The 19,997-nt window shown below is 47.0% G+C and overlaps 1 protein-coding gene across 1 annotated transcript in view; it reads right to left on the minus strand.

Moving 5' to 3' along the window:
* The window catches only part of grin2ab (glutamate receptor, ionotropic, N-methyl D-aspartate 2A, b), a 77,016-nt gene that overhangs the window by 39,645 nt on the left and 17,374 nt on the right, over positions 1-19,997 (minus strand). The window contains exons 4-5 of the mRNA XM_040186772.2: positions 19,072-19,296; positions 18,804-18,962 (exon numbers count right to left, since the gene is read on the minus strand). Coding sequence (XP_040042706.2) covers positions 18,804-18,962; positions 19,072-19,296 — 384 coding nt within the window. The remainder of the gene's footprint in view (positions 1-18,803; positions 18,963-19,071; positions 19,297-19,997) is intronic.

The following is a 19,997-nucleotide window of genomic DNA, read 5'->3' on the forward strand; positions in this document are numbered from 1 at the left end:
GTGAAAAACTAATGTGATGGGCCGCCGATTGTTATCGAACAATATTAAGTAAAAATATGCGTCCCATCGGCATTCTTTTCTGCTTCTTAGATCTGATTATGCTACATCATGAACCACAAATCTGTGTTGAAAACGGTGGTTTATGTCAGCGGGCGCCGCAGTAGCTAACGGCTAACGCTAAAGGATGACACATTGAGTTTTATCATGATGTTGGATCCAGTTTTTGGTGAGAAGTTTGAATTATAAAGGCTCATTTGAAGGGACTTCTCTAGAACACTACTTCTAAACAGCTGATAAAACAACCTTCTTCATTCTTCTGTGGAAAGCACCACAGTTGGCGGAGCAGTGGAACGACAATGCTTAGTGTGTCAAATACGGTTGGACTGGCTTTGAGGCTTTGAGGCTTTGAGGAGAGTCAATTGTATTTTTTCGCAGTTTTCAATAATGGTCCAAATCCCTGTTGATTTATGCACTGCTTAACGGGCCGACATTTACCATGGCGGACAAGTATTTGCATAAAGCATCTCGGCTGCTTGCTCATAGGGCAACGTTACGCCGCTATCTGGGCGAAGTGATTTATATTTGTTGGGGTTGAATTCAAATGACAAAACGTCTGTTGGAATTAGCTTCCGCGCGCGAAAGCAAAGCGATCTGGGATCTGCCGCTTGGCAGTGACGAGCCGCTGCAGTATCTTTACACTGTTACTCATCCTCCCCATGACTAACGCCGATGGTGTCATACAAGCGCCGCCCAAGACGGCCCATCTCATGGCACGCACACGTGGTTCATACTGTACATCTTCACATCCATTCCGCTCTCGCACTTGTTCGCGCTCTCTCCCATCCTCTCGAATCACCTCATACTTGACTGTTGCCATATATGGTTCAATTATTCTACAAGCCCTCTCAATCACGTCCCTCCACCCTCCCCGTGCGTTTTGCCTTCTTTCACTCTTCCGCTTGAGCATCTGACGCGGCTCTGATCGACTGCGTTCCTCCGTCCTCCTCCGTCTCTCTCTCCATCTTCTCTCGTGCCCCCTCCCTCACCCGTCTTCTTCCCCATCCTTTCCCTCTGCTGTTATTGCCTCCCTCATCCTCTCCCTTTCTCTTTCTCGCTCTCAGATCTGCTCTGAGAGTGTTATTTATACAGCAACAACCCACGCAGAGTGGAGCGGAGCGGAGCAGAGCAGAGGAGTGAAGGGAGTTTGACTTGCCAAAGTGGGCTTCACCACAGAAACACACAGAAAAAAAGGAGAAAAGAAAATCTCTTCTCTCCTTTGCTGCATCTCTCCTTCCACCACTCGGTTTCTGTCTCTTCATCTCATCGTAACTTTGCTGTTCATACTTTGTTGTTGAGGCTTTGCACAAAATAATAAATGGTTCAATGGCAGCAGCTCAAATGGAGAATTGAGCATCAGTAGCACATTCACGGCGGCCGGGGACCAAAAAGGAAAATATCAAACACACTTGATTCAACAAGGAATGTTAAGCGTTCTGTTGAAATAGGAGCAATTGTGATCCACGTCTGATAAGACAAGTCTTTTTCAAAAACGTTCTTTTTCTCATCACACGGCTTTAACCGTGCGGTTAATTTCTTTCAAAAAGGAAAACGCTTTTGTATCCTTTTGTAGTTTCCGTAGCACACGTTCCTGATTTAGATTTTGAATATGATGAGAAGTGAGTCAGAGCTCTGTATGGAGGTCAGAGAAGTGGGACTATGACTCAAAGGTTGCTGGTGTGAATTATTAACTGGCTGGGGAAATCTCATGAAAGATAACATGCATACTCACTCAACCTCATCTAGAAAAATAAATCCCGCTGCCTACCTTGACTAGCATGTCCTGCCCCGTTTACTGGATTTTCCTTCTTAAATTCCCCTCCTTTGTTTGGTAAAATAATCAATCGCAGAATCTACAAAACTTAAGAAAGCTCAAAGTGGCATTTTCATATTAGGAGATATTTAATTCCCAACGACTGGTATTTATCCACATGCTGCTGCTAGCTGCTGCCTCTGCATATACTGATAACATACAGTTATTTTCTTACAATGCTGGTTTTCTTGTCTGGTATTTGTGGGAACGTAACAAACAAAAGAGAAAACCTTTCCCAGATCATTTCCTCCCTTTCAGGTGTCTCATGTTCTCATATCATCTACACGCTCCTCTATAAAATGTCCAGCTCCACTGTTAGTGCAGCTAACAGAACCTGTCAATCACCTGGCCCCATCTTGCAGACGTAAATATGACCCCCACCCCCCCCAGGTAGTCTGATCCCCACGCCTGATACGGCTGCTCCCTCAGCACGCCACTTTGCTTGGCGAAAGAACCACAACCTCAGTTTTAAAGGTGCTGACCCCACCCGACTCCCCCCAGTCGCTCGGCGCCCGGCAGCACAAAGCTCAACTGCACATCGGCGGGCATGGGCTGATGAAGCCGGGGGGGCAGCACCATCTGCGCCTGGCAGCAAAGCCACCATGATTGTCCCCGAGCCGGGTGTTTCTTCTTCACCCCACAGCCGCGATTCCCCCCTTTTCTTCCCAACACGAGTCAAGAGGCTCAGACGGGACAAAAGAAAATCCGTAATCCGACTTTGCCGGCACAAAGACCTGGAACGTGGGCTGTGCGACAGCCTTGTGGTCCGACGTGCCGGGCGGCGAGGCCTCGAGACGGCGGCCTCCTCGCGCTGCACTCGGGGGGAGAGGGGTGGGGGGTGGGGGGGGGGGGGAGTACAGCTCGACTACGAGCTCCACTTCCCAAACCCGGCTCCAAGAGCGGGCGACAAGCCTCCCGATTGACTGTCACAATAATTGGTTATCAAATTCCACCAACACAATACTGAAAAGACTCACTTATCACAGCGTACGCAACTTAAGAGGCAGCGTCTGCAGGCCGAGCCTCCCTCTGACTTCTCAGTGTGTCACGGAATTACAAGTGATGTCCAATTATTTGCGATGAAAAGAAGATTTGCGAACGTCTCCGGATGGGGGATCTAATGGACACGTGGGGTGATTTCGCTAATTAGCCGCGCGCTCGCAGCGCGGAGGTGGCTAATCGCCGATCTCAGCCGCTGTGGGGCGACTGCAAAAATCCTCAAAATGCAAAACCGCCGACTTTTTGGGGCGAGCGGGGGAACGGGGGCGCCGGGTTGCTCTAAGCTTCTGTACGCTGTGCGTGATCAACGACTTTCAACGCCATTTCAACTCTCTCTACATCAAATGTCACAGGGGACGAAGAGTAAACGTGGAGATGGAGCTGTGTTGTTTGGTTGTGTGGAAATGCCGGCTCTCCGTGGCATGTAATTGCACATCACCGCTGCATGAAATGCTATGTAGGCAAATCTATTACTCTGCCCCCGTTTATCCATCTCGTCTTATATCTGCACTTGCCTCTCTATTATTTCTATTACTGTTATCACTTCCTCCTTCCCTCTCTCCCTCTCTCGCTCTCTCTCGCTCTCTCCCAGGACCATCTGGGCCCTGTGAGGGAGAGAGAAACCTCTTATCATGGAGGAAGAGGAGTGGAACTGACACCAACACGGTATGCAGCTGACACAAGCGTCACTCAAATCGTCCTTTCATCCCCCCACCTCCCCCTTTTTTCTCCGCCTTTTTCCCTCTCCCACCCCCCTCCGTGCCTCTCTCCCGGTAGAACATGTGAAGCACACGGGTAGCGGATGCCCCCAGTGCGTGTGCCTACGCTCTCTGCAGACCTGGTCCGCCTGTCTGCAGGGAGGATGGGGGTGAGAAACACTACGCGTGCGTGCGAGTGTGATGACTTATTGCAGATGCCTATTACGTCAAGTGGCATAACAGCTTATCTGCGTAACTACTCTAGTCAACATTATGCATGCTTGTGTAGCTTCACATGTCATCCAGCTGATTTAACAGAGCGCTGATTCTCCACATGCAGCCGTGCAACATTTCCTAACATTTGTTTCTTTTAATGAAAGGGAATGTATTTCTCTTCTAATTCAGCCGTTGGTTATTTCGGAGCGTAAATGCCCAGCTAACATTTCCCCTGATTAATTAACCAGCGATGAGGACTGAAAAAAGCAGAGGATAAGAGACAAAAGAATACACTCCATTAATGCAGTTATAAGCACGTGATGGATGGTTACTCCAAACTGTCAGGAGAAATTGATGAAATCCGTTATTTCATCTGCAAGTAGAAAAAAAAAAACGCTGAAAAAAATCTCGGTCTTATTTGCACTTGAGCGATGATTGATGCGAGACAGCGGAGCGGCGATAGCAGCTGGTCCCTCAAGTCCCGCAACTTTGTCAAACGCGTCCCTAACTGTGATTGATTGGGTCGAACGCCCCCGTTGCAGTAATTGGCTTAGCAGACAGTGGAAAAGTTAGGAGCTAGTCGCGTACCTATAGGTAGCGCGTGCTCTGGAGAACGCGTCCCTTTGTTCACGTGCCAATTACAGCGAGTTAGTGTGTCGACAGCCGCTTCCACGAGTACAGGGCCTTCAGCTCGCCACCTATATTAGTTCCAGGCAGGGACACGACAGTCAGGGGATCAATACTCGCGTCTCCACCGCGGGCGAACATGCACGCGGGATTATTGCTTCCTGTGACAGTTGCTCGTTTGCTGAATGCAATCGATGGGATTGTTCTTATTGGGGTAAAAGTGTCGAGAGGTTAACAAATGCTTCAGGGCAAACCGGGGGGATAAACTCCATCAACAACAGTCATATTTCCATTGGATGTTGCTCCCCTAAACGCACAAACACACACACATTGTGTCTTTGAGGAGACAAACACTTGTCGGTGCATTTCCCCGAGTCAGAAAACATTCAGCGAGAACATTTTAAATCGCTCATTGTTTTCATTCAGGTTCGCTTGCCGGGCCGTCCAACGGCTTTCGCTGCGTTATCGACGTCACGTCGACCAAACAGGCGTAAACCCGCCTGCGTGCGTGTCTGCGCGTGCACGTGCATCCTCGCCTGTGCACGCGCGACACGAACACAACAGGGCTCGTGGAGACGCTGCTCCGAAAAGAGTCACCGCAGGTCAACAGCTCCACAAAGGTGCATTACGGGGAAACAACAAACACATCAAAAATTCATATGTGTTGTTTCCTCGCTTAGGAATGTCAAATTCATATCGCTAAACAAAAGCGACCTCTCTGAAAGCCTGAGAGCAGAGAAGTACCTGTGAGGCCATCAGGGGTGAAGTCTAGAGATGATGTGTACTACCACCACAAGGGAACTTGATTGATTTTGGAGGCCCCCCGAAATTGCGTAACGAGGGGTCCGACTGTGAGCATTAGCTGAGACGATGACCGCAATGTGCTCCTCGGCAAGAAAGTTGGTCACCCGTCCCCAAACCCACACAGATAAACAGTAATGTCCCAACAATAACGCACCACATCAACGTCCTGTTGAGAGACCAGCGGGCGATCTATTACCCGCGGTTGAGCGCCTCTGGTCGGGGCGTCATGGCGACGGCCCATTTTCAGTTGGCTTCTTTGGTCCCAGATGCCAAACGGACGTATGAATAAGGATCCAAACTGCCATGACGCTGCTTGAATAAATGGCAGAAGGAACGATGGATTATTTTTCCTTTCGGTTACTTGTTCATCGCGTATTTGTGTCGATGGCTTTGCGTTGGTTTTGTATGGAAATGTGTTTGTGTGCCACCTGCTCGGGATGAACAGCATCACCTAACAATGATGCTTCGGGGGAACGCTGCTTTTCATCTCCGGTGCCGAGCACATGTTAACACAACAGCAAATGTTTCTTGAACCGACTCCCAGAGAATGTATTCAAACAATAACAGAGAAGTAAAATAAATGCTACCGGCAACATTTTGGATGTAAAACAAACAATGTAGACAAACAGCGAATAGCAGTGTTGTTTTTCAGAGACGAGACTTTAATCACACAGCAGAGGTTTACATTAATAATGTAGATGATATTTGTCTGTACCTGTGTTTACCGTTCATTAGAATGTTCCCCTATAACATGAATAATGCATAGAGAGAGAGGCGCAATATCTTCTTTTAATAAAAAATCTAATTACAGAAAACAACCTCCACGCCGCTGTGATGTTGTAGACAGCGGCGATTAAAATAAGGGCTCCGTGGTCTTCACAAGGACCCCGCTGCTCGTCGTCACACACATCATTGTCATGGTTATAATTCCCCCTGTCATCACAGTCATCATCAGCCTTCATTACTGCCATTATCATCACAATCCACAACTGGGGCTGGGGAATAATGGATGATCCAGATGTCGCGGAGTCGGTGTGCTGCGACGTGGAAGGCGGCTGTTCATTTCTCCATCGTATACATATTCTCTATACATATACACATATACCATATGTGAGCGGTATGTAATCAGCAACGCTGATTTTATACTTGTGCTGAGAAGATATACTATATATATATATATATATATATATATATACAGAAACCAATAAAAAAGATGCTTCCTCTTTGAGTCAATGGGTTCTAAATGCAGAGGCACAGACTCAGGCAAAGTAAACCCCATTTACAAACAAAAGAATGTCACCCTGCACCACATCTGTATTATGCGACATACACGACAAACGCGTTCCGCTTTCCTGGCTACATTTGAACGTTTGGCAGCGGCGTCCTGTTAGCAGAGCGGTGGCCACTGGAGGACAGAAGGATTTACCAGTAATCCCGAGGGGAATGTTTAAGATGCAACGTCAATAGCTGGAAACCGGAGTGCAAATGTTGTGCTTAAGATCCCGACTGTCCTTAAAGAGGTTTGATGGGTCAAACGCAGAGGACAAATTTCCTCGAGAGGATCAATAACGTGAAAATGAAAGTCTCCCACCGCTAAAAAAAAAACGCGTTGTGCTTCCAATGACCTCACTTTGAGGTCCGACCTTCGGCGTGAAGATTGATGTATGTGCAGAGTTGGACGCTCACGTTTGACGCTCACCTTGGACTCCAGTTTGAGATGCGTCGGTACGAGCGCTGTGGATTTTGTGACATCACGACTTGGAAGATGTGCAACGTACGGAAGTGTGATGTGAAAAGCCTCCAGTCAAAATGAATAATATTTGCATACGCATTTATTTTCAATCAGGGAGAAGGAGTAGACTTCTACTAAGAATATTGAACTTTTTGGTTGAAATCCAATTTCAGAGTCTAATTATTCAAACAAGAGTATTTATATGCAAGTAGTAAAACACGCCTGATGGGGATCAATGTTGATATTTGATGTGAAAATCTACGTTCAAAACAAGCTAAAACAACAGCTTCCAGCCCTGAACCAACATTTAGTTTTATATCTAAAGTTGCCATCCATAAAATGTATGTATTGTTATTAAATATAGTCTATAATGTTATGTATTTCCCATACACTGCCCTCAGGTTCTGTTCAGTAGCTGCTCCTCCTCAACAACCAAGTCAAATGCAAAGGACAAATCCCTCCACTGGGATTACTAAAGTTTGACTTTAATTAACTTTAGTTGGACATTATCTCCCGACTCTCGCTGTTAAATTGAGTATGAAGACTTGGTGTATTTTCAGGTTCATTGGCTGATTAAATAAAAGCCTTCCACAAAATCATCCTCAGCTATTCCACCGCCTTCGTTGTAGTTTAAACGTCATTTGAATTCCCTCTGGACTCCGGGCACCATGACAACATGTGCAAAAAGTTACAGATTTCAGCTTTAAGGCTTTCCACGTTTTGGCACATCTGGCTACAACTTTAAAGTTATTTTTAGATGAAGAATTAAGGGAGACAAAAGGGATTCAGAAACCTTCATGTTCACTCTCCATCTCCTTCCAGGTCAGCTAACGTTTACATATTGTCATCAGGAGGTTTTTTTAACGGCACAGATCAGCGGGACAGCGTGTTGTCTGCAGAACGACGAGAGGGAACATCGATGTCAGAAACATGACCGAGTGGTGCAGCAAACGCAGGCTGAAGAGAATTTCATTTGGAATTCAACCCTGGGGGACCCCATGAAAAATCCGAGAGAGGGGGGGATAAAAACAGCCTAAATGGCTCTTCTCCTCACAACGCTCCACGCGGTCAATTAAAATGCCATTATTTACCATACTGAAGGCAGCCTAGAGTCCTAAAGAGGCTTTTTCCTCCAAAGAAAGAGACAGGATTTCCATTCACGTTCACACAGAACAGCGGAGACACATCGCACGCACACAGCCGGAGCGAAAATGGGTCTGAAAATGGTGAAAATGTTACAATCCCCACATGAGGCGGGACCCCTATCACGGAGCAAGGTGAAACGGCCCCGGTGGGCCGAGGAGCTATTTACAGTGGAGATGACACCGGGATGGACGACACAAAGGAAGCCCTTGAGGAGGCTTGAGGGGACGATGTCGAGAGGCAGGTCGCACATTTGATGCAGGAGCCTCTATTAAGAAAGAAAGAGCTCAAAGCGGCTCGGGGCAGCAGACTCCTCCAGCGGAGTGAAAGATGTTCCGCTGCCGGTCGAAGAAGGCGTGAGTCCAGAGATCCACGCAACTGGTCGTTGGTTTAAGGAGCTGCACACATGTTCAGTCCTCGAGTATTCACATACTTTTACTTTACTGAAGGGTTTTTCCTTCACGTATTAAACTCTCTGTCTAAACTACGCTGGAATTACACATTTCTATTTCCCATTATATGTTAAATAAGTTATTTGACCTTTGATTCAGCACACTGAATTCTGCTTCTGTATTTTACTTTGGTTAACATTCAGAAACTCACCAACTGATTAAGTCCCCGCATCACTTAAATGGAATGTTTTAGCCTCTTTTAGCTCACGGTTTTGGTTCGACGCCCCGCAACTTTGCTCCCACCAACCTCATTTCCAGCCAGCAGCTGTTTTCCGCCAAAGGAGACGAAGATCCAGCAGGCTAAGAGAGCCAGATGTTTCCCTTGACAGTTGGTCGGCGAGATCAAAACAGCGATGAAAGCCGGGTAGGTATCGGATATATAAATTTGTCGGGTTGCCGAAAACGCGCAGCGGCATGAACGCTAATGCACTTCTTTGGCAGCTGTTTTGGCTACAACCACTTTATTAGGAGATCAAATGCCAGCTTTGTGTTTACAGCTCGCTCTGCTGCCCAAAGTGGACTCTGTTAATTCTGCTTGAAGAATTATTCACATGCTATTATTGCCAACCTGACGCAGCAGAAAATGGTATTTTGGGGCCTGGGGAGCTGCTGAAGCCTTTTGGTTTCTACTCGGACGTGAGATCTGAACAATCTCTCATCTATGTCACGACCTTGAACGCCTCCTGATGTTTCCCAAGCGGCCCGCTAAGGAGGAGAATTTCTTTTCAGTATCACACCTTTCCCTCTGAGGAGTCCGCGTGCGGGCGGCGAGTCGGGGGGGTTTGGCTCCTTCTCGTTAATGGTTTAAAAGAGGACATTGACTCAGAAATGGAAGACCGAGTGCTGAAGCACGGACGGCATCCAGTGTGGCTCCTCTGTGCCGGTGACGGCTCCGTATATGACGGGAGACGCGGAGAGACGGTTCGGCGTATGTTGTATTTTGCTGGCAATGATAAGCACGCAACATACTTTGCGCCATGTTTATTGTCAGGAGATCCCGCCTGTTTTATTAATATGACATCAGCCGTGCCTCTAAATATTTGAAAATGAGATTTTGCTCGAGATTGTGGATGCGCGTTACTGTACTGAGCAGAAAGCCGAGCACGAGTCACACGTAGTCAAAGGGGACTTTTGTTTACCAGTGTTGCCACTTTTCTATACTACCGGGATTTAAATGCATGGCTGTTTTTCTAGGAATAATTCTAACGTGCACTACACGGCTGATCAGAGTCATCAGCTGGTCGGAAACACGTACATGCAAACTTACCTACACACTCGCACACACACACACACACACACACTGCTTCTTCCCAAACACACACTTGGTACACAGTACATGGCAAAGCTTTCCCCTTGAAGCTTCTTTGAAAAGGTTTATAGAATCTTAAAATAGCAGTGTGGTCTGTGAGCACAGGGATTAAAAAAGAGAGAGCTACTATAGAGCTGCTGTACACACACACACACACACACACACACTACAGCCCTGCCATTACCATCTCATTGTGCTCCCCAACTGGGGCGTGAGAGAAGGAGGAGAGCAGGGGGGGGTGACTAGAGAAAGGGAAAGGGGATAGGTTGGCGAGAGGTGACGAGAAGAATGGGAAGCATAAATAAAAGGATGTAGGAGAGAGGGGGCGGAGAAGCTGGAGAGTGATGTGTGTGACCTTTGACATCGGAGGGACGGAAATAAGAGATAGAATAATATAGAAGAACGGCGTGCGCGTGGGACCACTGGCGTTCGAGGTTGATCGAACTGGAACGCTTCTCCGACGATGCAAACGGAAAGGACCTGTTCAATCAAACAGAAGGTGTTTCCGGTCTTGATGTGTTTGTTGATTGTTACATCAAGGTGACTCGTCTCCTGCAGAATCTGAAAAAATATCCTCTTAAAATTCTAACAGGTTTCTAACAGGTCGGTGACCGATCCTCCGGCTCCTCCCATAAGTGGGCGGGTTCAAATAAACAGAGTCAACATTCCTGTGATGAAGTTGTGCTCGACTTTAAAGTCAATATATCAGGAGAAAAAACAACAACATTTCTGCTGACTTCTCTGCTGCACTCGAGCCGCCTTCCTCCCGTTATCACCGCCGCCAGATGCAGCGGCGCAGTTCAAACCCGGTGAGGCGCTTTAGGTTCGGTGGATGGCGAGAGAAGCGCGATGGGGGAAGTTTGTTAACGGTAACATTTGATTCCCACCCTGAAACTCTGATGAACTGAGGGCCACTCGACTTTCTGACGGCCCAAACGGCTTCCCACCACGGGCACACAGACGACTCCGTGGATTATTTCACATTTGATGACATGTTGTCAGCAGCGTTCTGCACAGGCAGTTTTCAGTGGAATGGACAATATTTATATATATATATATAAATAAAAAGCCCTAACTCTTACTCAGCTGAGCCAGATAAGGTCAAGCCCTATGAAAGGGCGAGGGCAGGGCCTGAATAGTTTTGATTGCCAGTTGAAAAGGGCAATTTGCTCCCAAGAGGAAAAAGGGCAACCCACTCCTGCCCCCGTGAACGCCACTGGTTGTCAGTGTCAAAGCCGACTCGTGTGAGCAGCGCCGCCACAGAGGGAACGCTTGCGAAGACCGAGCTGTCGGACATCAGCTGCGACTGACTATTTTTTTTTTTTTTTTTTGCTCCAGTTGCCCGGACGACGTTAACGGGAGTTTCACCGCCGGCTGTGAGCCCAGCGGCACAGCCAGTGTTTTCCTGTCACAATGGGGTGTCTCACGTGAAACAGACCAACAGAAAAACTAAAAGCAGAAGGGCACCGCAAAGTTATCCCGCCGTCTTTATGAAATATGTTGCTCTGGAAGTTGCTGAAGTGTGGACTTCCCATCGGCCGCTTGTCGCTTAGCTTCTGCAGCTAGCCAGCTAGCTGCCAATTTGGTACCCAGCTGGGAATAGATTGAGTCTAGACGGCTGAGATCTCCCTTCCCTTTACCAAACGTACCAAACTTCTCCCTGCATTTCGCTCTCCGGGTTGTACACTAATTTAATAAATAATTAGTAAAAGGGAATAAAAAAACAAAGCGCACTTTAGCTAACTAGTTGAATTGGTCGCTAACAGGAGAACAAGTTGACACACTTTATTCACACGTCTTATTTGTAGCATTGCCAACATTCCTCAAAATAGTCTACATGCAAACAACACAGATTTTGGTATTATATTTCCTATTCCTTTGATTTTATGTCATCCCATTTAATATGTGTTATGTTTTATTCCAATATTTCATCTCAGTAGCCTGAGAACAGGACTTTCTTTACAGATCGTAAAGGCCTGCAATGAAAAATGTGTGATTTGTGATATTAGGCCTGAGAGACTGTGCATGTTTAAGCAGCCTAACATTAGTCATGTACAGCCAAACCTGCAATTGCCAATTTAACGTTGTTACAATCCTCTGGCGCCAAAGTGGTGGCGCCTCTAATGGAGTCTGACCCTTCCGACAGGGTGTCCACATTATTATAGGCCCATTCTCTTCCCTTAAAGCGATAATGTGATGTAGGGTGTGTGTGCAGGGTGGGGGGGGGGGGTCGGGGCTTTGCCCGGAGAAGCGTTTTTTTGTTCTCTTTAAGTCGAAGCGGTGCGGTTCTCTCATCCTCCGAGACAGTGATCCACTCAGCAGCATTGAAGTATGATGTCAAGCACTTTGTGCATTCTGTCTACATCTACTATTTTCCCAGAGAGGAAAAAAATGGATTTCCCATCGTAGGCCCGCGCCGTGTATATGGACTCTACTCCTTTAAAAAAATGTGATTTCTTTCTTTTTTTTATCTCTGTTATCATGAAAATTTCAGTAATAGCTGTTGTACTATGACAATGAAAACCACTTCGGAGACGGCAACCAAGGCGATTGCAGCAAATTAAAAGATAGACAGAGACAAGTGCACTTTTGTATAGAAACCACAACGAGACTCGCTCTTTTCTTACTGCTCTTCCTCTTATTGTCTTTTGTAGCATTCAGCAGCACTCAGTGAAATTCGATGTAATCAGCCAATCGTTTTCCTAAAAATATTGATATTTTTAATCTTTTTAGAGCAGTAATCCTGACAAAGGAGGCACACCAGCGTGTGTTTGAATGCTCTTTAATACATATGTTTATTATTTGAGTTTATTATAATGTTTGTTTAGGTCTTTTCAATCATCCGTCAGGGGTAAATCGTTTCTGTACACAACTGTAATTCGGCATCAGATAAGTAAGACAGATGAGCTGTGTAATCGACCACGGCGGCTGTGAAAGACACGAAGAAAACCCACAAAAAGCTCATTCCACTGACAACCCACTGAAAGTGTGCTGAGAAGTGGAGGGAATGTCTCCAAGCCAAAAGTAGAGTGAACATCACCGTGCAAAGATGAAAAGGGATGATGAGGCGTGACTGTGCCATTGCCAAAACCAACGGATATTTAAATCGCCCTTCAAAGATGAGAACAACTCCAAAACAACATGATGAGGAGTGATGAAGCTCGGATTCTTTCTGTCCTTCGGAATGGTCACAGAACCTACAGCCAGTCACAAGCAACCAAGACTAAAGGGACAGTTCACCCCGGATCAAAGTCAAATACACATATTCACCCTCTTGCCTGAAGTCTAATTATTCATCTAAATTATTTTGGTGTGTGTTTTTCCATGTTTAGGATGAATCCGTAGTGGAGAGGCACAATGGGACAAAAGAATGTGAAAAACTCCCCCCCAAAAAAGTGATATTTTAAAAATACCTCTTTTAAATTCATACATATGAGATATCTTACCTTCTTATCTTATCTAAAATTTTAGATTTCCGACTGAACCCATTTTGACGCAGTCAAATTCAGCGATGCATTGAAAGTGTCCACACATTCATCCGTCTTTTCCTTTCGATTTAGCTCCTTTCCTCTGCATGGAACGATGTATAACATTACATAAAGGGTGCACTTTGATGTGCGGTGGCATTTAGCTGAGAGCTAACTCGGCAGATGGAGCTGCTTTGCGCATTTAGGTTAAGTCAATGTCTGTTCACCAAGTCTATGTGATATTCATGTACACAGCACAATGCAGGCTGTTTTTGAGGGTAATCGCCACGTGACCCACACTGTGGGTGATTTTCAGCATATTTTACCCACCTCAGCTGTGGCCCTCCGACCGAGTCCCGATTTGCGCACGAGTTATCAGGACTTCAGCGGCGGCACACTTTGAGCCAGTTAACCGTTCAACGATGACATCATCAGGGCTCAGGAGAAAGAAACACGGTGACGTTTGGGCTGACACGGAGTTACTGCAATGTTCAGTATGATCTGATGACTAAATAAGTGAAGGCCATAAAAACAATACTGAAATACTTTTTAAAACAACCAGACTTTGAGTCGAGTAAAATGAAAATATATAACAGGATGGCGTTGACTAAATATGATTAAAACTAACAGGGACAACACACAACAGTAAACAAACTGCTGACAAAATAAAAGCATTTAAACATTATCCGTCTTAGTGTGAAGGGCTGGGAATGGTAGAGAAAATCAAATATCACAATATTTCTGGACCAAATATCTCAATATTGAGATGATATTTTGGGTTGACTATTTGTGGGGTTTTTTTACAAAATATTTACACTATGACATTTTTAATGAATAATCATCTGTAATGTAGACTTAGATGACAAATAATGAATAATATTGAAAAAAAACATCAGATAATTACATTACTTTACCATAATGCAGCCTGGGAAAAAAGACCTGTCGCTAAATCACGATATCCAAACACTAATCCCATATCACAAAATGATTTAACATTATCGATCAGCCATAAATCAGAGTTGCTTGAGTGGCGACAACGACAGGATCTCTCACTGTCTTTCTTCCCAACAGTTTTTATTTGTGGTGTCACACTTGAAGGAGCCGTGCAGCCGGAGAACCCTCGGCGGCAGGCGCAACAGCACTAACTGCTGTAGTCTGGTTTAGTCACCATGGCAACAGCATTCACACAGCTACTCCCTCCGTCCTTTCTGTCGCGCGCAGACACACAGAGCCCATCATCTAATCTTGCGTCACAGGGGTTCCCAAAGCCGCCGCGAAGCCTCCCGACATCGTCGACGGTTCATCTAACAAGCCCGTTTAACGTGGAAAAATAACCACGGGAAGAAGAACAGCGGCGGATGCGAGAGCAGGAGAAGGACACGCAATAAGGAGACAGAAGAGACGGATGGGTTGGCGGTGGAGATGTGGTGGAGGGGGGAGGGGGGGTGGGGGGGGGGTGACAGACAGACACAGGGCCGCAAAAGGAGACAAAATCAGAGTTGAAAGTGGGGAAGGACTAACAGCGGGTGAATGACGCAGCCGTGTGCTGTGTCTTCTGCATGTGACAGCAGGTGAGGCGAGCAGGTGTTAAATATTAAAGCGACTCTGCAGAGAACTTGCGCAAATGGCCCCCACTGATCTGGGACATCCCAGACCGACACACACACACACACACACACACAGGAGCGAATGTACAGACAGCAATGGTAGCATCCCGCCAAAGCAGAAAGAACACGCATGTTTAATTCACAGCCTTCCACTTCAGTATGTTCTTGTTCTTATGCTGCGCCCCGTGACCCCCCACCCCCGCCCCCTTCCCTCCATCCCCCCCGCGCATAAAGAAGTACGAAAGACAGGACGAACGCGGTTGGCGGGGAAAGAGTAGCGCATATAGGTGGAGGAAGGACGGCAACAACGGCGCGTATTCCCCGTAGCGCCCCCCCCCCCTTTAATGGAAGTATAACATTCCAAAATAACCCCGCTCCTCTCCCGGGTTTACACGCGGCCTCGCTCCTCGCCGGGTCCTCGCTGCCTAAATGTGCCTCGCAGCACACCGTCCTACTTCCCGCGGATCCACTCCCGACGGCTGCACGCCGCCGTGCGTCACAGACGGCCGCGAGCAGGCGGGACAAATGGATTTTGGACATTTTTCCGGGGCGTTATAAGTTACAAGGAGCAGTACAGAGGAGGTATTAACAGAAACTATATTAATGGCAAAGGTTCATCCCTGGCTAGTAGATCGACGTTTCATTTTAAACCCCTATCAATAAACAAAACCCACTTATGCCTGTGAGTTTTTATTTATAAGCTTGTTGTTTCTTTTGTGTGTTAGTATCCCCCCCCCCTCCTCCTCACAGTAAACATCTGTGAAAGCTGTTTATATGGGGTTCAGGGGTCTAATTCACCATGTCAGCAGTTCGCTGTGCAGCAGGTAGCGGATGAGCGGGACTTAGCTGCAGCCGAGGACATAAATGATGACGTACGGTGGGGATGATGAGAGCCTCTACGAGAAGGGGATCCTCTAAAACCCCCCCAAGGCCCAAAGGCTCTCCCTACACAGGGTTCCTACCTGTTACAAATGACTCACACGTTACCTGTTTTTGTACAGCATTGTGAAACCACTGATGTTGGTGGATGAGGGATCCGACGGTTAGGAAGTGGAACTAAATGGATTTACTGAATGTCAGCGGATAGTGCTCGATAACGGTATTTCACACAGTTCTGGTGAAATACCTAGAAAATATTCTAGTCCCTGTGAAAAATAAGTTAGAGCAGATCTTCGTATTCTGCCTGAGAGTAAAACTGAAAATCTTGACGAGTAAAATCTGTCCTTTTCAAAACCCGAGGACTCGTCGCAGCGACTTGCTGCTCTCCACAATCTTATTCATTACAGATTTCAGGGAGGACCGCTGTGGTTTATGTGATAGCGTGGTGCTCCTGCAGTCGGCTATTGATAAAAATGACAAGGGGAGAAAGCCTTTACATGAAATGCCACCAATCATGACAGTTAAGTTTGGATCTTGGCAGTTTCATGCTGCTGTAACACCACGTATTTCTCACTCGCACTGCCCACCTCCACGTACATCCATTATTATAGAGCACTTGCCTGCCTGCCGAAGTTATTTTTCTGTATCTTCTTGGCACCGTCCTCTTCTTGCTCTCCATCTAAAACCTTGTGTGCAGACGGCTACAGCACGGAGCCAAGATAACCACGGTAACGGGCGACGAGCAGATCATCTTTCCCCTCCCATATCGACTTGATTGCGACATTAACTCAACACACACACACGTGTGTGCGTGTGTGTGTGTGTGGGTGGAGAGACAGAGAGCTTTGCGACCTCTCAGATTACCAGGACACCACTGACGGCAGGTGGGCAAAGACGCACAACCAGGCAGCGCAAAGAAAAGACACATTTCTTTCACATAAACGTGTGTATTCTATCTTCTGAAACCATGGAGGGGAGCTGATGACAAGCAGGGAGCGTGTGATGAGATGTGTCGACCTCACAGAGAGCCCCCGTCACCTCTGTAATGGCCTCGTTCGGCTCCGTCAGCGGGGGAAGGTGGGGGCAGCACGCAGAGCGGAGAGTCATTGATCAATCAATAAGGAGATCGGCAGCCACACATTTAGTAATCAATGAATCCCTTCTGTCATTTGTTCTCTGGGTTCATCTTCCTTTAAAACATTTAAATTGTTGAGAGAGTTGAAGTCCACTTTCTCTCCATCAAAGGTCTATGAGGCTTGTGTCTAACTCCTGAAGTTTATTCCCATGTGTCCTCTCCATTTTGAAGCAACTAAGTTCATTGATTAATCCAGACATAATCAACAGATGATGAAAACAACCGTTAGCTGCGGGAACTGCGACGCACAAAGGGAATTATTCAAATGTGGATCCGGGCGATACAGATGAGGATACAAGTCAATATCCTCTCACTCTTTTCCCCCACACATATCCATCACACACATGAGAACCTGAGAGGAAACACCGATGTGCCGCCGGTGCCTTTCCACTGATTTGCTGACTCATCGGGCCTGCGTGCTGGCCTGCCAGCGGGCTGCTGATGCCCTTAATTCCAACCAGGCGGGAGGAGTGTTTTTATTTACAGGACATGCCTCGGGATGGGCCGCGGGGAGGGCGGCTGGTTAGTTGCACCTGGGAGCCGCCGAGAGTGGCCAAGAGTGGCCGAGAGTCTTGTGCTTTTGCCCGTTGAGCGGTTCAATTAGAGCAGTCGGGGGTTAAGTGCCTCGTTAAACGCCGGCGATGGAAGACGGCGAAAAACACAACTTATTTATTTGCCCCTGTCATTATGTGACCAGTGGGAGGTTTAAGCCGGCGACCTTCGCGTTGCAACATCACTCCCAAGCCAACTCTTACTCCCCCCTTCTTTTCTGGTCTTTTATCACACGCACAGACACTCTGCTTCCCCTCATCCAGTAATACTCCAAAAGGCTGCCGCGTTGCTGCAGTTATTGGTTCCTGTGTTTTGGCTGCCGTGCCCTGTGAGACTTAAAAGCCAGAGAACCAGTTGTGTTTTTATCAAAGCTTCTTCCGCCTGCCTGTCAGTCAGCGGGGTCTACGGAGTCAGCGCCAGAGATAGAACTCAACTGAGAGAGAGATGCACATCCCCGACTTTGCACTAAGCGTCACATTCTTTTTAAGTGGAAATCATCTCTCAGTTCGCTCTATTTTTCCCTCGGAGCATTGCGGCTACATGCAGTTCAGGATTGTTTTCGGGGGCACTTTGCATAACGCGGTTTTAGCCCAAGCAGGAAAAAGCATTATTACATATTCAAACAACACTGAAAATGAAAAGGACGCACCAGAGAATGCTGCAGGTTCTACGCAGACTTCTACTTCTACTACTGACCGTATGGATACTGCACTTTTAAATGTGACCTTTAGTGGAGGCTAATTTACACAAAACAGCTTAGAGCGATAGCAGCCATCAATCCAGTGCTTTGGCTGGGTTTCTTCTCTATAATTAAACAGAAAATAACCCCAATGGAGGAGTAGTGATAGCGCAAATAGGCATCCAAAACTTTCTGGTGTGTAATTTTCTAATCTACAACCTGCTGACAACACCCTGCTCGCAGTTTATACATGACGTAAGAACCTCGAAATAGCCCTGTGACATCCCAGAGTATTTCATGTAGGATTCATCACATCATCATTGCACTCCCATTCCCACCAGCTTCATAAAATATACACAATATATCATTTGTGTGAGTTTTTCATGTTGAGTTTTGCACTTTTCATGCTGTGGCCGTGGCGATTATGTTGAGTTAAAGCTTCATTCCAGGTCATGTGACTTTTCAAATACCAAGTCTGTCAACAAAATAAGTGCCAGAGCTAATTGCTAGGGGGAAAAGCTGTAGGTCGAAAATCCTTATGAACATTTAGGATGCTGAGTAAAGGGATTGCCACCCCCTAATCTCATAACACAAACGCTGTATACCCCCCCCCTTCAGATTCCAAGTCACTTACCTTGTCAGCCATAATCATAGAGGAGCCTCCGTAGACTCCCAGGACTGGAAGTTGTGTCTGAACGGAGAGGAAGTCGAGGATCTGGGAAATGGCCTCCTGATCGGTGCCGTCGGCAAACACCAGGCCGTGCAGGCGAGTGCGTGTCAGAAGCTCGCACACCTTGGGACGCGGGGAAACAAGCATGAGCCTCTTACAGAAGGTGTGTGTGTGTGTGTGTGTGTGTGTGTGTGTGTGTGTGTGTGTGTGTGCGCGCACGGCCTCTTCTCACCTGCGTGATCACCGACTTCGGGTCCGTCTGGTTGATCCGCAGTATCACCACGGAGACGTCGAGGGCGTCGTCGGGGCGCCGAGCGGGCCGGAGGTCCTGATCGGAAATGTGGCGCGTCTGGCCCATGATCACGCCCACGCTGAGGCCCGGGGGCTTCTGGGACGCCGCGGGCACCATCATCTGGGAGAGTAGGAGCAACGTCCAGCCCACTGCGCCCATCGTACCCTGCGAAGCAGAACACGTCCGATCAATCGCAGAGCTCCCTGTGATAACCGCCATTGGAGGTGTTTGTGCACTGATGGTATTTTCTCAGGATGTTTAATCCCGCTGTGTGTGTTTCCACAGAGGGGATCAGTGCATGACGCATAAAGATGTGGATGTCAGTTGCATGAACACCACATAACGGTCATTTATCTAAAATCACCTGATTTCCTAATATTTCATGTTCATGCGTGCATATCGCGGTCGTATTCTTCCGTCCTAAAAGACGAGCAAGAACTGCCACTTCTCGCTATCTTTGTCCGCTGAAGAAGAGCTCGAGTCACACCTTGTGAAACGAGACAGAAATCGACTTTCGCCGCGTGTTGTGGACGGAATATATTTCGGAGTCTTGTGTATTCCGAACATGCCGTGAAGAGCGCAGTAGGTGCCGTAAGATGAAGTGGCTGGTATTTATCTTTATTGAGAACTGTGCGACTCGAATATGTGGCCCGAATGTAATTATTAGTGAGAGTGCTCAAGTGCAAAATCAAAGGTAACGTCATGGGCCCGAGTCGGGGTTGGGAGTCTGCCGTCCTCTCGCTGTCCTCCACCATTCAAAAAATAAAAAATCACTTAATTCAGTTTCAAAGAGCGCAAGGTTAAACCTAACTTTATTTTTCTCTAAAGCGCTAATCTGGCTTCATGAGACGCCCCGAATCCCTCTT

This window comes from Gasterosteus aculeatus, chromosome 9 (assembly GCF_964276395.1).
Source record: "Gasterosteus aculeatus chromosome 9, fGasAcu3.hap1.1, whole genome shotgun sequence".
Lineage (NCBI taxonomy): Eukaryota > Metazoa > Chordata > Actinopteri > Perciformes > Gasterosteidae > Gasterosteus > Gasterosteus aculeatus.